At 38.5% G+C, this 15,524-nt stretch overlaps 1 protein-coding gene across 1 annotated transcript in view; it reads left to right on the top strand.

The window, feature by feature from the left end:
- LOC148946718 (oxysterol-binding protein-related protein 9) overlaps window positions 1–15,524 on the top strand; it is a 159,889-nt gene that overhangs the window by 86,486 nt on the left and 57,879 nt on the right. The window contains exons 6-7 of the mRNA XM_089096347.1: window positions 11,653–11,761; window positions 14,234–14,384. Coding sequence (XP_088952473.1) covers window positions 11,653–11,761; window positions 14,234–14,384 — 260 coding nt within the window. The remainder of the gene's footprint in view (window positions 1–11,652; window positions 11,762–14,233; window positions 14,385–15,524) is intronic.

Below are 15,524 nucleotides of genomic sequence, written 5' to 3'. Positions count from 1 at the left end.
ATATTTTTAAAGAGGACACTCCCCCACAACCCTCAGGACAAGGGTTTTAATTTATGCCCTGGGGTCATATAAGGTTCTTATAGAAGGCGTTGTCGTAGAAACTTCGAAACAGGCTCATTCGATTAGAAATTCAAAGGGCTAGTGCCCTTTTTAATAGTTGAAAGTGATTGGAGGGCAACTAGCCCCCCCCCTCCACGCCCATCATTCCCCCAAATGCATCCAATCAAAATTTTGAGATAGCTATTTTGTTCAGCGTAGTTGATTTCCAGATAGAAAATATGTTTTTGAGGTGGACACTCCCCCACAACCCGCAGGACAAGGGTTTTAAATTATGCCCTGGGGGCATATAAGGTTCTTATAGAAGGCGTTGTCGTAGAAACTTCAAAAAAGGATCATTCGATTGGAAATTCAAAGGGCTAGTGCCCTTTTTAATAGTTGAAAGTGATTGGAGGGCAACTAGCCACCCCCCCCCACGCCCATCTTTCCCCCAAACACGTCCAATCAAAGTTTTGAGGTAGCCTTTTTGTTCAGCGGAGTTGTTTTCTAGATAGAAAATATGTTTATGAGGAGGACACTCCCTCACAACCCACAGGGCAAGAGTTGTAAGTTATGACCTGGGGGCATATAAGGTTTTTATAGAAGGCGTTGCATAGAAACTTCAAAACAGGCTCATTCGATTAGTAATTCAAAAGGCTGGTGCCCTTTTTAATAGTTGAAAGTGATTGGAGGGCAACTAGCCCCCCACGCCCATTATTCCCCCAAATACATCCAATCAAAATTTGGAGATAGATATTTTGTTCAGCGTAGTTGATTTCCGGATAGAAAATATGTTTTTGAGGAGGAAACTCCCCCACAACCCTCAGGGCAAGGGTTTTAAGTTATACCCTGGGGCCATATAAGGTTTCTATAGAAGGCTTTGTCGTAGAAACTTCGAAAAGGGCTCTTTCGATTGGAAATTGGAGTGGCTAGTGCCCTTTTTAATAGTCGAAAGGGATTGAAGGGCAACTAGCCCCCCCCCCACGCCCATCATTCCCCCAAACACATCTAATCAAAATTTTGAGATAGCCATTTTATTCAGCGTATTTGTTTTCCACATAGAAAATATGTTTTTGAGGAGGACACTCCCCCACAACCCTCAGGGCCAGGGTTTTAAGTTATGCCCTGGGGGCATGTAAGGTTTTTATAGAAGGTGTTGTCGTACAAAACTTCAAAACAGGCACATTCGATTGAAAATTTAAAGTGCCAGTGCCCTTTTTAATAGTCGAAAGTGATTGGAGGGCAACTAGCCCCCCCCCCACGCCCCTTATTCCCCCCAACACATCCAATCAAAATTGTGAGATAGCCATTTTGTTCAGCGGAGTTGATTTCCAGATAGAAAATATTTTTTTGAGTAGGACACTCCCCCACAACCGTCCGGGCAAGGGTTTTAAATTATGCCCTGGGGTCATATAAGGTTCTTATAGAACGCGTTGTCGTAGAAACTTCAAAACAGGCTCATTCGATTAGAAATTCAAAGGGCTAGTGCCTTTTTTGATAGTTGAAAGTGATTGTAGGGCAACTAGCCACCACCCCCCCCCCCCACGCCCATCATTCCCCCAAACACATCCAATCAAAATTTTGAGGTAGCCTTTTTGTTCAGCGTAGTTGTTTTCCAGATAGAAAATATGTTTTTGAGGAGGACACTCCCTCAAAACCCTCGGGCAAGGGTTTTAAGTTATGCCCTGGGGGCATATAAGGTTTTTATAGAAGGTGTTGTCGTAGAAACTTCAAAACATGCTCATTCGATTGGAAATTTAAAGGGCCAGTACCCTTTTTAATAGTCAAAAGTGATTGGAGGGCAACTAGCCCCCCCACGCCCATTATTATCTCAAGCACATCCAATCAAAATTTTGAGATAGCCTTTTTGTTCCGCGTAGTTTATTTCCAGACAGAAAAAATGTTTTGGAGGAGGACTCTCCCCCACAACCGTCAGGGCAAAGGTTTTAAATTATGCCCTGGGGTCATATAAGGTTTTTATAGAAGGCGTTGTCGTAGAAACTTCAAAACAGGCTCATTCGATTAGAAATTCAAAGGGTTAGTTCCCTTTTTAATTGCTGAAAGTGATTGGAGGGCGACTAACACCCCCCCTCCCCTCTCCCGCGCCCATTATTCCCTCAAATACATCCAATCAAAATTTTGAGATAACCATTTTGTTCAGCGTAGTTAATTTTCTGATAGACAATATGTTTTTGAGGAGGACACTCCCCCACAACCCTCAGGGCAAGGGTTTTAAATTATGCCCTGGGGGCATATAAGGTTCTTATTGAAGGCGTTGTCGTAGAAACTTCAAAACAGGCTCATTCGATTAGAAATTCAAAGGGCTAGTGCCTTTTTTGATAGTTGAAAGTGATTGGAGGGCAACTCGCCACCCCCCCCCCCCCCCACGCCCATCTTTCTCCCAAACACGTCCAATCAAAGTTTTGAGGTAGCCTTTTTGTTCAGCGTAGTTGTTTTCTAGATAGAAAATATGTTTCTGATGAGGACACTCCCTCACAACCCTCAGGGCAAGAGTTGTAAGTTATGACCGGGGGGCATATAAGGTTTTTATAGAAGGCGTTGCATAGAAACTTCAAAACAGGCTCATTCGATTAGTAATTCAAAAGGCTGGTGCCCTTTTTAATAGTTGAAAGTGATTGGAGGGCAACTAGCCCCCCACGCCTATTATTACCCCAAACACATCCAATCAAAATTTTGACATGGATATTTTGTTCAGCGTAGTTGATTTCCGGATAGAAAATATATTTGTGAGGAGGACACTCCCCCACAACCATCAGGGCAAGGGTTTCAAGTTATGCCCTGGGGGCATATAAGGTTTTTATAGAAAGCTTTGTCGTAAAAACTTCTAAAAGGGCTCTTTCGATTGGAAATAGGTGTGTCTAGTACCCTTTTTAATTCAAATATGATTTAAGGGCACCTAGCCCCCCCCCCACGCCCATAATTTCCCCAAATACATCCAATCAAAATTTTGAGATAGCCATTTTGTTCAGCGTATTTGTTTTCCACATAGAAAATATGTTTTTGAGGAAGACACTGCCTCACAACCCTCAGGGCAAGGGTTTTAAGTTATGCCCTGGGGGCATATATGGTTTTTATAGAACGTATTGTTCTAGAAACTTCGAAAAAGGTTTATATGATAGTAAATTCAAAGGGCTAGTGCCTTTTTTAATAGTTAAAAGTGATTGGAGGGCAACTAGCCCCCCCCCACGCCCATCATTCCCCCAAACCATCCAATCAAAATTTTGAGGTAGTGTTTTTGTTCAGCGTAGTTGTTTTCTAGATAGAAAATATGTTTCTGAGGAGGACACTCCCTTACAACCCTCAGGGCAAGGGTTGTAAGTTATGGCCTGGGGGCATATAAGGTTTTATAGAAGGCGTTGTCGTAGAAACTTCAAAACAGGCTCATTCGATTGGAATTTCAAAGGGCTGGTACCCTTTTTAATAGTTGAAAGTGATTGGAGGGGAACTAGCCCCCACGCCCTTCATCCCCCCAAACAAATCCAATCAAAATTTTGAGATAGCCATTTTGTTCAGCGTAGTTGATTTCCTAATAGAAAATATGTTTCTGAGGAGGACACTCCCCCACATCCCTCAGGGCAGTGGTTTTAAGTTTTGCCCTGGGGGTATATAAGGTTTTTAAAGAACGCGTTGTCGTAGAAACTTCAATAAATGCTCATTCGACTGGAAATTCAAAGGGCTAGTGCCCTTTTTAATAGTCAAAAGTGATTGGAGGGTAACTAGTATCCCCCCCCCAGACCCGTCAGTCCCCAAAGCACATCCAATAAAAATTTTGAGATTGCCATTTTCTTCAGGGTAGTTGATATCCAGATAGAATACACATTTTTGAGGAGGATGCTCCCCCACAACCCACAGGGCAAGGATTATAAGTTATGCCCTGGGGGCATATAAGATTTTTATTGAAATCTTTGTCGTAGAAACTTGAAAAAGGTTTTATTCGATTTGAAATTCAAAGGACTAGTACCCTTTTTAATAGTCGAAAGTGATTTGAGGGTAACTAACCCCCCTCTCACGCCCACCTTTTCCACATACATCCAATCAAAATTTTTAGATAGCCATTTTATTCAACGTAGTTGAAGTTTTGGAAATTAGGTCTTTAAGGATGACAACCCCTCCCCCACAGCCCTCAGGGCAAGGGTTGTAAGCTATTCCCGGGGGTATATAAATTTTTTATTGAAAGAGTTGTCGTAAAAACTTAAAAAGGCCTCGTTCAATAAAAATTGAAAGGGCTAGTGCCTTTTTTAATAGTTGAAAGTGATTGGATAGCGACTAACGCTCCTCTCAGGCCCACCATTTTCCCAAACAGATCGAATTAAAGTTTTGAGATATCCATTTTGTTCAACGTAGTTGAAAGTTCTGTAAATTTTGTCTTTTAGGATGATAACCCCCTCAGAGCCCTCAGTGCAAGGGTTGTAAGTTATGCCCTGGGGGCATATTCAAAAGGGCTCATTTGATTGGAAATTCAAAGGGCTAGTAATTTTTTTAATAGTCGGAAGTGATTGAAGGGCAACTAGCCCCTCCCCCACGCCTATCATTCCCCCAAACACATCCAATCAAAATTTTGAGAAAGCTATTTTTTCAGCGTAGTTGATTTCCAGATAGAAAATATGTTTTTGAGGAGGAAAGTCCCCCACAACCCTCAGGGCAAGGGTTTTAAGTTATGCCCTGGGGCATATAAGGTTTCTATAGAAGGCTTTGTCGTAGAAACTACGAAAAGGGCTCTTTCGATTGGAAATTGGAGTGGCTAGTGCCCTTTTTAATAGTCGAAAGGGATTGGAGGGCAACTAGCCCCCCCCACGCCTATCATTCCCCCAAACACGTCCAATCAAAATTTTGAGGTAGCCTTTTTGTTCAGCGTAGTTGTTTTCTAGATAGAAAATATGTTTCTGATGAGGACACTCCCTCACAACCCTCAGGGCAAGAGTTGTAAGTTATGGCCGGGGGGCATATAAGGTTTTTATAGAAGGCGTTGTATAGAAACTTCAAAACAGGCTCATTCGATTAGAAATTCAAAAGGCTGGTGCCCTTTTTAATAGTTGAAAGTGATTGGAGGGCAACTAGCCCCCCACGCCCATTATTCCCCCAAATACATCCAATCAAAATTTTGAGATAGATATTTTGTTCAGCGTAGTTGATTTCCGGATAGAATATATGTTTTTGAGGAGGAAACTCCCCCACAACCCTCAGGGCAAGGGTTTTAAGTTATACCCTGGGACCATATAAGGTTTCTATAGAAGACTTTGTCGTAGAAACTTCGAAAAGGGCTCTTTCGATTGGTAATTGGAGTGGCTAGTGCCCTTTTTAATAGTCGAAAGTGATTGAAGGGCAACTAGCCCCCCCCCTCCCACGCCCAACATTCCCCCAAACACATCTAATCAAAATTTTGAGATAGCCCTTTTATTCAGCGTATTTGTTTTCCACATAGAAAATATGTTTTTCAGGAAGACACTGCCTCACAACCCTCAGGGCAAGGGTTTTGAGTTCTGCCCTGGGGGCACATATGGTTTTTTTAGAACGCATTGTAGTAGATACTTCAAAAAAGGCTTATACGTTAGGAAATTCAAAGGGCTAGTGCCTATTTTAATAGTTAAAAGTGATTGGAGGGCAACTAGCCCCCCCCCCCCCCGCCCATCATTCCCCCAAACCATCCAATCAAAATTTTGAGGTAGTTTTTTTGTTCAGCGTAGTTGTTTTCCAGATAGAAAATATGTTTCTGAGGAGGACACTCCCTTACAACCCTCAGGGCAAGGGTTGTAAGTTATGCCCTGGGGGCATATAAGGTTTTATAGAAGGCGTTGTCGTAGAAACTTCAAAACAGGCTCATTCGATTGGAATTTCAAAGGGCTGGTACCCTTTTTAATAGTTGAAAGTGATTGGAGGGGAACTAGCCCCCCACGCCCTTCATCCCCCCAAACATATCCAATCAAAATTTTGAGATAGCCATTTTGTTCAGTGGAGTTGATTTCCTAATAGAAAATATGTTTCTGAGGAGGACACTCCCCCACATCCCTCAGGGCAGTGGTTTTAAGTTTTGCCCTGGGGGTATATAAGGTTTTTAAAGAACGCGTTGTCGTAGAAACTTCAATAAAAGCTCATTCGACTGGAAATTCAAAGGGCTAGTGCCCTTTTTAATAGTCAAAAGTGATTGGAGGGTAACTAGTATCCCCCCCCCAGACCCGTCATTCCCCAAAGCACATCCAATAAAAATTTTGAGATAGCCATTTTCTTCAGGGTAGTTGATATCCTGATAGAATACATATTTTTGAGGAGGATGCTCCCCCACAACCCACAGGGCAAGGATTATAAGTTATGCCCTGGGGGCATATAAGATTTTTATTGAAATCTTTGTCGTAGAAACTTTAAAGGTTTTATTCGATTTGAAATTCAAAGGACTAATACCCTTTTTAATAGTCGAAAGTGATTTGAGAGCAATTAACCCCCCTCTCAAGCCCACCTTTTCCACATACATCCAATCAAAATTTTTAGATAGCCATTTTATTCAACGTAGTTGAAGTTTTGGAAATTAGGTCTTTAAGGATGACAACCCCTCCCCCACAACCCTCAGGGCAAGGGTTGTAAGCTATTCCCTGGGGGCATATAAATTTTTTATTGAAAGAGTTGTCGTAAAAACTTAAAAAGGCCTCGTTCAATAAAAATTGAAAGGGCTAGTGCCTTTTTTAATAGTTGAAAGTGATTGGATAGCGACTAACGCTCCTCTCAGGCCCACCATTTTCCCAAACAGATCGAATTAAAATTTTGAGATATCCATTTTGTTCAACGTAGTTGAAACTTCTGTAAATTTTGTCTTTTAGGATGATAACCCCCTCAGAGCCCCCAGTGCAAGGGTTGTAAGTTATGCCCTGGGGGCATATTCAAAAGGGCTCATTTGATTGGAAATTCAAAGGGCTAGTAACTTTTTTAATAGTCGGAAGTGATTGAAGGGCAACTAGCCCCACCCCCACGCCCAACATTCCCCCAAACACATCCAATAAAAATTTTGAGAAAGTCATTTTGTTAATTGTAGTTTATTTCCAGATAGAAAATATTTTTTTTATGAGGACACTCCCCCGCAATCCTCAGGGCCAGGGTTAAAAGTTATGCCCTGGGGGCATATAAGGTTTCTATAGAAGGCTTTGTCGTATAAACTACGGAACGGGTTCTTTCGATTGCAAATTGGAGTGGCTAGTGCCCTTTTTAATAGTCGAAAGGGATTGGAGGGCCACTAGCCCCCCCCCCCCACGCCCATCATTCCCCCAAACACATCCAATCAAAATTTTGATATAGCCATTTTATTCAGCGTAGTTGATTTCCAGATAGAAAATATGTTTTTGAGGAGGACACTCCCACACAACCCACAGGGCAAGGGTTTTAAGTTATGCCCTGGGGGCATATAGGGTTTTTATAGAAGGTGTTGCGTTGAAACTTCAAAACAGGCTTATTCGATTAGAAATTCAATGGGCTAGTGCCCTTTTTAATAGTTGAAAGTGATTGGAGGACTACTAGCCCCCCCCCCCCCCCCCACGCCCATTATTCCCCCAAATACATCCAATCAAAATTTTGAGATAGCCATTTTGTTCAGCGTAGTTGTTTTCAAGATAGAAAATATGTTTTTGAGTAGAACACTCCCTCACAACCCTCAGGGCAAGGGTTTTAAGTTATGCCCTTGGGGCATATAAGATTTTTATAGAAAGCGTTGTTGTAGAAACTTCAAAACAGGCTCATTCGATTGGAAATTCAAAGGGCTAGTGCCTTTTTTAATAGTTGAAAGTGATTGGAGGGCAACTAGACCCCCCACGCTCATCATTCCCCCAAACACATCCAATCAAAATTTTGAGGTAGCGTTTTTGTTCAGCGTAGTTGTTTTCCAGATAGAAAACATGTTTCTGAGGAGGACACTCCCTCACAACCCTCAGGGCAAGGGTTGTAAGTTATGGCCTGGGGGCATATAAGGTTTTATAGAAGGCGTTGTTGTAGAAACTTCAAAACAGGCTCATCTCGATTAGAATTTCAATGGGCTGGTACCCTTTTTAATAGTCGAAAGTGATTGGAGGGGAACTAGCCCCCCACGCCCTTCATCCCCCCACACATATCCAATCAAAATTTTGAGATAGCCATTTTGTTCAGCGTAGTTGATTTCCAAATAGAAAATATGTTTTTGAGGAGGACACTCCCCCACATCCCTCAGGGCAGCGGTTTTAAGTTTTGCCCTGGGGGTATATAAGGTTTTTAAAGAAGGCGTCGTCGTAGAAACTTCAATAAAAGCTCATTCGACTGGAATTTCAAAGGGCTAGTACCCTTTTTAATAGTCAAAAGTGATTTGAGGGCAATTAACTCACCCCTCTCACGCCCACCTTTTCCCCAAACACATCCAATCAAAATTTTTAGATAGCCATTTTATTCAACGTAGTTGAAAGTTTTGGAAATTAGGTCTTTAAGGATGACAACCCCTCCCCCACAGCCCTCAGGGCCAGGGTTGTAAGTTATTTCCTGGGGGCATATAAATTTTTTATTGAAAGAGTTTACTGAAAGGTGGTAAAAACTTAAAAAGGGCTCGTTCAATAAAAATTGAAAGGGCTAGTGCCTTTTTTAATAGTTGAAAGTGATTGGATAGCGACTAACGCTTCTCTCAGAACCACCATTTTCCCAAACATATCGAATTAAAATTTTGAGATATCCATTTTGTTCAACGTAGTTGAAAGTTCTGTAAATTTTGTCTTGAAGGGGTTACCCTTCAGAGCCCTCAGTGCAAGGGTTATAAGTTGTGCCCTGGGGGCATATAAGATTTTTATTGAAATCTTTGTCGTAGAAACTTGAAAAAGGATTCATTCAATCGTAAATTTATAGCGCTAGTGCCTTTGTCAATAGTTAAAAGGGACAGGTGGGCAACACATTTCCTATCCACACCCACTTTTTCCCTAAACACATTCAAAAATTTTTAGTCATGAAGTTTACACAACTCCGCTTGACGTTCTCGTAATTAGGCCTCTAAGAGTGAAAGTCCCTCCCCCCACAGTCTTCAAGGCACAGACTGTCAGTTCTTCCCTGGGGGCATATAAATTTTTTATTGAAAGAGTTTATTGAAAGGTCGTTAAAACTTAAAAAGGGCTCGTTCAATAAAAATTGAAAGGGCTAGTGCCTTTTTTAATAGTTGAAAGTGATTGGATAGCGACTAACGCTCCTCTCAGGCCCACCATTTTCCCAAACACATCGAATTAAAATTTTGAGATATCCATTTTGTTCAACGTAGTTGAAAGTTCTGTAAATTTTGTCTTTTAGGATGATAACCCACTCAGAGCCCTCAGTGCAGGGTTGTAAGTTATGCCCTGGGGGCATATTCAAAAGTGCTCATTCGATTGGAAATTCAAAGGGCTAGTACCCTTTTTAATAGTCAGAAGTGATTGAAGGGCAACTAGCCCCCCCCCTCGCCCATCATTCTCCCAAACACATCCAATCAAAATTTTGAGAGAGCCATTTTGTTCAGCGTAGTTGATTTCCACATAGAAAATATGTTTTTGAGGAGGACATTCCCTCACAATCCTCAGGGCATGGGTTTTAAGTTACGCCCTGGGGGCATATAATCTTTTTATAGAAGGCGTTGTCGTAAAAAACTTCGAAACAGACTCATTAGATTGGAAATTCAAAGGGCTAGTACCCTTTTTAATAGTCGGAAGTGATTGGAGGGCAACTAGCCCCCCCCCCATCTCACGCCCATCATTCCCGCAAACACATCAAATCAAAATTTTGAGATAGCCATTTTGTTCAGCATAGTTGATTTACAGATAGAAAATATGTTTTTGAGGAGGTTTTTATACAAACCTCCTCCCTTCCATTTGCCCATTATGTTTCAAAACTGAATGTTGCCTTGAGATTAAATCAAAATACACTTTGATAACGCTAGTTCCCAATAAGGTTCCCCTAGTTCCTCTGAAAAGACTATGTCAATATAAAACGAACAGACTTTTTCCACAAAATAAGTTTTTCAAAGAAAAGTAAAGAACATTAAACAAAAAATGAGCAAAGTAAAATCAAATAATCTACCAAGCTCGAAACTACCACAAATCAGCATCGATAAATAAATGAAACCGAAAAAACAAACATAAATTACAAAAAATAACCGAGTCAAACAAAAAAACGAGCAGAAATTAACATAAGTTGGGTGCAAAACCCCTATGCCTTCCCAAGGCTAGAACAAAATTTGCACTTTACTGAAAAAATACAAATGAATGTGCATTCTCAGTTTAATATATACATATTGATATTTAGTAACCAAAATGTTAATATTATTTGATTTATTTAAGTTATAAAAGTAAAAACATTTATTTTTTTCAGTAAAGTGCAAATTTTGTTCTGACCTTGGGAAGGCATAGGGGTTTTGTGCCCAACTTATGTTAATTATTGCTCGTTTTTGAGTTTGACTCGGGTATTTTTTGTAATTTCTGTTCGTTTTGGGTTTCATTTATTTTATTTATCGATGCTGATTTGTGGTAGTTTCGAGCTTGGTAGATTATTTGATTTTATTTTTGCTCAGTTTTTATTTAATAGAGTTCTTTACTTTTCTTTGAAAAACTTATTTTGTGGAAAAAGTTTTTTTTAATTAATGTAAAAAAAAAAAAAACAGATGTGACTTTCTACCCTTGGTCCAGAGCATCGTTCACAAAAGTCATCAGAAAAAGAACAGGTTTAACTGTCGACATTGCTTTTCGGAATCCAAACTGAGTTTTGCTAGAATAATTATTATTCTCAAGAAAATCCTCCATCCTACCACAAATCAGTTTTTCAAAAGCTCGAGATGAAATAGGCCAATAATCATTCGGCGAATTTTTGTCTCCACTCTTAAGAACAACTTTAGCAATCTTCATAAAATTGGGAAAAACACCAAATTTTAGACACATGTTAAATAAAATCAAAACCTGGTCACATTTCCGAGAAAAGTTAAAAATATTTAAGTACACGTCATGAAAGGATGAGAAGCTTTATGTTTTTTTTTCTAAGATTTCTGGGAAAGTAGGTGCCGGCTTTTATTTTTCTGTCTATTATTAGGGTCTCTTGTCCAAGCTTCACAAGTCAAGGCAAGACCGCCGAATGAATTCTAAATAGTAGAGCCACACAAAATAAAAAAGTTTATTAGTGGATGAGATGGGGTAAGGTCGATTGTTTTGATCTCCCTTAACGCGGGTCATCACCAAGGTCAAAATGGCCCCTTCTGAATCTCCAAAATGATGCAGTGGCATTATTTTGTTCTCGAGAGCCTTTGCTAAGAGCCCTTGATAGTTTCTGGATGCATTCGGCATCGTTACCGAACTGAAAAATGTAAGTGACCGTCGCAAAAACGGCTCCCGGATCTGATGTCAAGATCTCGCCTTCAAATCCTTCACTGGCCGCACGTTCTGTCTTATACTTTGCGTCTATTCCTTTCAAATAATTGAACAGTAGTGGACCATCCCATTTAGGGGTCAGGAACACAATACAAATATTTAAAATAATAATACAAAGCGTATTGTATATTTAACTAATTAGATATCAGTCTCTAGGAAATACTAAGTAAAATATACTTTGTGATTATTATTGCTATGGTAACATTTTGTCATCTACTTCCAGAGTACATTTGATGCTTGTGAGTCCAGTGGTCGATCGCTGCCAGTTGGCATTGGACAAATTGCCCTCCCGGATGACGAAAGAATCGTTAACTCTTCACCTGAAGTGTCTGGTCAGAAACTGTTCTATTATCACTTTATAAAAAGTGGATGTTTTGTAGAATTAAGTAGCGTTAAACAAAGATCGTCTAATTATCTAAGTCAACTCATCTGATTATTCTTATTATTTTACCGTAGATTTATTGAGCAAGAATTTGTTCAGTCAAGGTCTGAGCAAACAAAAAACTGAAAGGAAATTAGGGGAACTAAGTTGCGAGCTCGTAAATATACCCTGACATCACTTTCTTCCTCTCACTTGGCTCGCAACGATTTGCAGTTTAGGCTTTCCACCCTCGAAGGGTGAATAAGAAAAATATTTAAAATGTTGTATAAGTTTTGTACCAGATAAAACTTTGAAAAGCGAATCTAATCAGTTTGGATCATCTAATTAATTTGGGTACTTACATATTATACCGACCACACTGTTATTCTTGATCTGTTTGAAACCGGTTTCTCTGTGTGTACTCGGAGATAATCAGCTTATCCTGAGTGAAATAAATTACAATGCAGGTAAGTTTTAATTAAATATTTAATATATATGGAATTAGTTAAATATTCAATATAATGCGTTCTGGGCGGCCTGCTTTCCATAATTCTCTGTTGTAGTTTCCATAATTTTGTTACAAAAGTATTATATTTTCATCATATTTTGGTATATTTCATTAGGATTAACCTAACTTCACTTCTTGCATGTGGTCGGTATAATACGTAAATACCTTAATTTGGACAAGTTTGACTCCTTTGACAATAGTTTGCCTCCCATTCTGACTCCCAAGCTCTGCTATTAGCACGATTTTGGTCTTGTGAGCTTTACAGTCATTGCTAATTTTGTACGTGTTATGCTCATAGTAACCGAAGTTCCTTTAATTTGACGAAGTAATGCCCCCAGCAAGAAATTTGCCATAAAGAAATGCTTCGTTGTTTGAGAATCTCTCCTTTTTATAATCTGATAAATCATATTAGGCGTCAATCAAAATGTGAATATACTGTTGGACAAAAGGTTAACACACCCAAAACTGTTTAGATTAAAAAAAAAAAAAAAAAAAAAAAAAAAAAAAACTCTGCTGCTCACCTTTGTTCTTTCTTTAATAAATTTTACCTCGCTTGTCAGATAGGTTTTGCCCAAGCGTTTTTGTAAAGTGTTTTTTTTTTATAAAACGTTATAAAGCGTTTTCATTCACAATTTGTCGCTGACATAATTGTTTCCCCTTTAATAAGTTGTGTTTAGAACCAAAATCTAAACAGGATGTAAATATTCTAGCTTAATTGGAACTGAATATTCTGTCCTAAGTATTTGCCTATCATCAGCCAAAAATATTTTGCGTGAATGGGATATGCTGCTTGCATAATTTCTTCACAAAAGACTTGTTTCCATTAGTGTGGAAGACTTGTTTCCATTACTAAAAGACTTTAACACTCTTGTACCGAACAGTATCATCTTAATTGAGTGTTTAGTTCAAAATATCTATTGATCATCTGCTAAAAATGTTACTTTATCTGTTGCACAATTGAAAAAGGTTTGGAAGAATGGGAAGATACGTCTGCGAACCAAGATACAAGCTCGCTCTTTTCGAAATGGGAAAGGGGCAAGCTATAAAGACAACAGCATTGACTGTTCTCTTCATTTTTACTGCACTAAAAAAGTAAAAACGAAGCCAAATTAAAATAAACTGGATATGCATTTTTTACCCATTCATGATTCTCTCAAATGTTATTAATCTTAAGGCAACTGCATAATTCACTTAAATAAAAAGTAATATCAGGTGTACTTTTCAAATAAAGGAAAAAGTTAAAATGAAATTTAAAACTATAGCAATGGTATCTTAAAATCAAATGTAAAAAAAAATCCGTAAAATTTTTTGTTTCATGCCTCAAGATTTTGTCGAAAAATGGAATCGTTACGTATATACGATTATTTGTTTACTTGTTTTTACTTGTTTATTGTTTTTGTTTATTTGTTTTTACTCGTATATTTGTTTTTGTAAAACTCGGATTTACAGCCTATCCACCTTCAAACTAAGCAACCATCCGTTTCAAGTTATCATGTTTGATTTTCTAGATATTTAGAGGTTTCTATTCTCAAATTTTTATTTCATCGTTCTCTATCTCACACAGCAACAGTTTAAAAATAGACTATACAACACTCTTAAAAAAGGAGGGCTGTGACTATGGTAACATGTCGAAAAAGTAGGGCAATTCTCCAAGACTGTTCAGAAAAACACCACTAAGGAAGACCAGGACAAAATTCGGCCCAAAAATCCACTTCTTTGGAACTTTAACCCCTTTCTTGTTTACGCTTTCCCTTAATACACTTTGAAGGACAAGGAACTTTTCTCTCCTTTCAGACAGGGTCCTGAAATTTTTGTCGGTTGGCCCAATAAAAAATAGCTGTTGTTTATAATTTTAATTAGATTGAAACATCCCAGTTGCCTTTAGCTGTAGCATAAAAATATTGGTTAACTAACCATTTTTATAATTTCCTTTAGACGAACGTGCTTTCTTTGAAGAATCTCTTCCCCAAGGCTTAGAGGTGACGACAGGCAGCTTCCCTGGTTCATCCCTCCCCCTCCCTGAAATCTCATATTCATCTTCAGAAGACGAGGATTTCTACGATGCCTATGAAAATACTTGTGAAACGTAAGTTTGTCGATTTTAGAAAATAAATACGCTTTTCAGTTTAGATTAAAAGCCTAGTCAAACTTTGGGGTCACCTGACAGTATCTGCCAAGGTGTGGGATATTACAAGAAATATAAATAAAGCAGTAAGCAACTTTTAGTTCCTTACACCAAAAGAATATGTCCAAACCTGTAATCCCAATCCGGGTTCCAGCGGTAGCTAGCAACCTAGTAAGAGAAAATCACGTCCAATATTAAGAAATATAAAAACCCATAACTCCTAAAAATAGAGTCAGATCAAAACAAAAAGTACACCATTAGAACCGCCTTGTCCGAAACCCCTGTAAAGGAAACTTTCTGTCCCTGAGCTTGAACAGCAAGGGAAATTATATTGGCTTAAAAATCAAGGAAAGTGGCAGCTACTGCAACATTCTGCCCAAACGGCATATTTTTTTTCTCGTCAAGGAAGTGTATGTTGAATGCCATGTTACTATTGCAACTATTATGTTGGTAGAACCCCCCTAAAATTTGGAAAAAGTCTACAACAGAAAAGCAGTATGATAAAGACTCTAAATTCTAATAGTGTTTTAGTTCTTTTGATTTGGTTCTGAACAGCCATATTTTCGAAACTCCTAGCCAATCAATCCTTTCTTAGAACACTACCCTTATATGTAATGATATGGGTATTAAACAAATTGATCGGGAGGCAATAGAAATGGAACTAAGTTAAATAATAATACTTCTTTAAATAGAGATTTGGGAGAATAGCTATAACTATTTTTTTTGCCATAAAGGGGTTGAAAACATCATTTTGTTGCCATGTACCCGCTCTTGTAATTTAATATTAGGGCACTATAATTTCAATTAATTTAATCAATTATTTGAATTCAATGAATTCAATTAATTGAATTCAATAAATTAATTTCAATTAATCAATCAATTAATATCAATGTAATTTAATAATTAGGGCACTATAATTTTCAATTTTGCATTAAAATTACTCTTCTTTCGGTTTTCTATGACTGCTGGTTTGATACAATGACCCACAAAAAAAAAAAAAAAAATGCACACCTGTGACCAATTTCCTCGAAATATATAATAAGTTTTGTAATTTTATATATTCGGTTAGAAACCACCTTACTTTAGGTTTTTTTTTGATTT

Source organism: Artemia sp. Qi Xiang Cuo, chromosome 11 (genome assembly GCF_049724085.1).
Source record: "Artemia sp. Qi Xiang Cuo chromosome 11, ASM4972408v1, whole genome shotgun sequence".
Taxonomy (NCBI): Eukaryota; Metazoa; Arthropoda; class Branchiopoda; order Anostraca; family Artemiidae; genus Artemia; species Artemia sp. Qi Xiang Cuo.
This window is presented reverse-complemented; position numbering and strand designations above follow the sequence as displayed.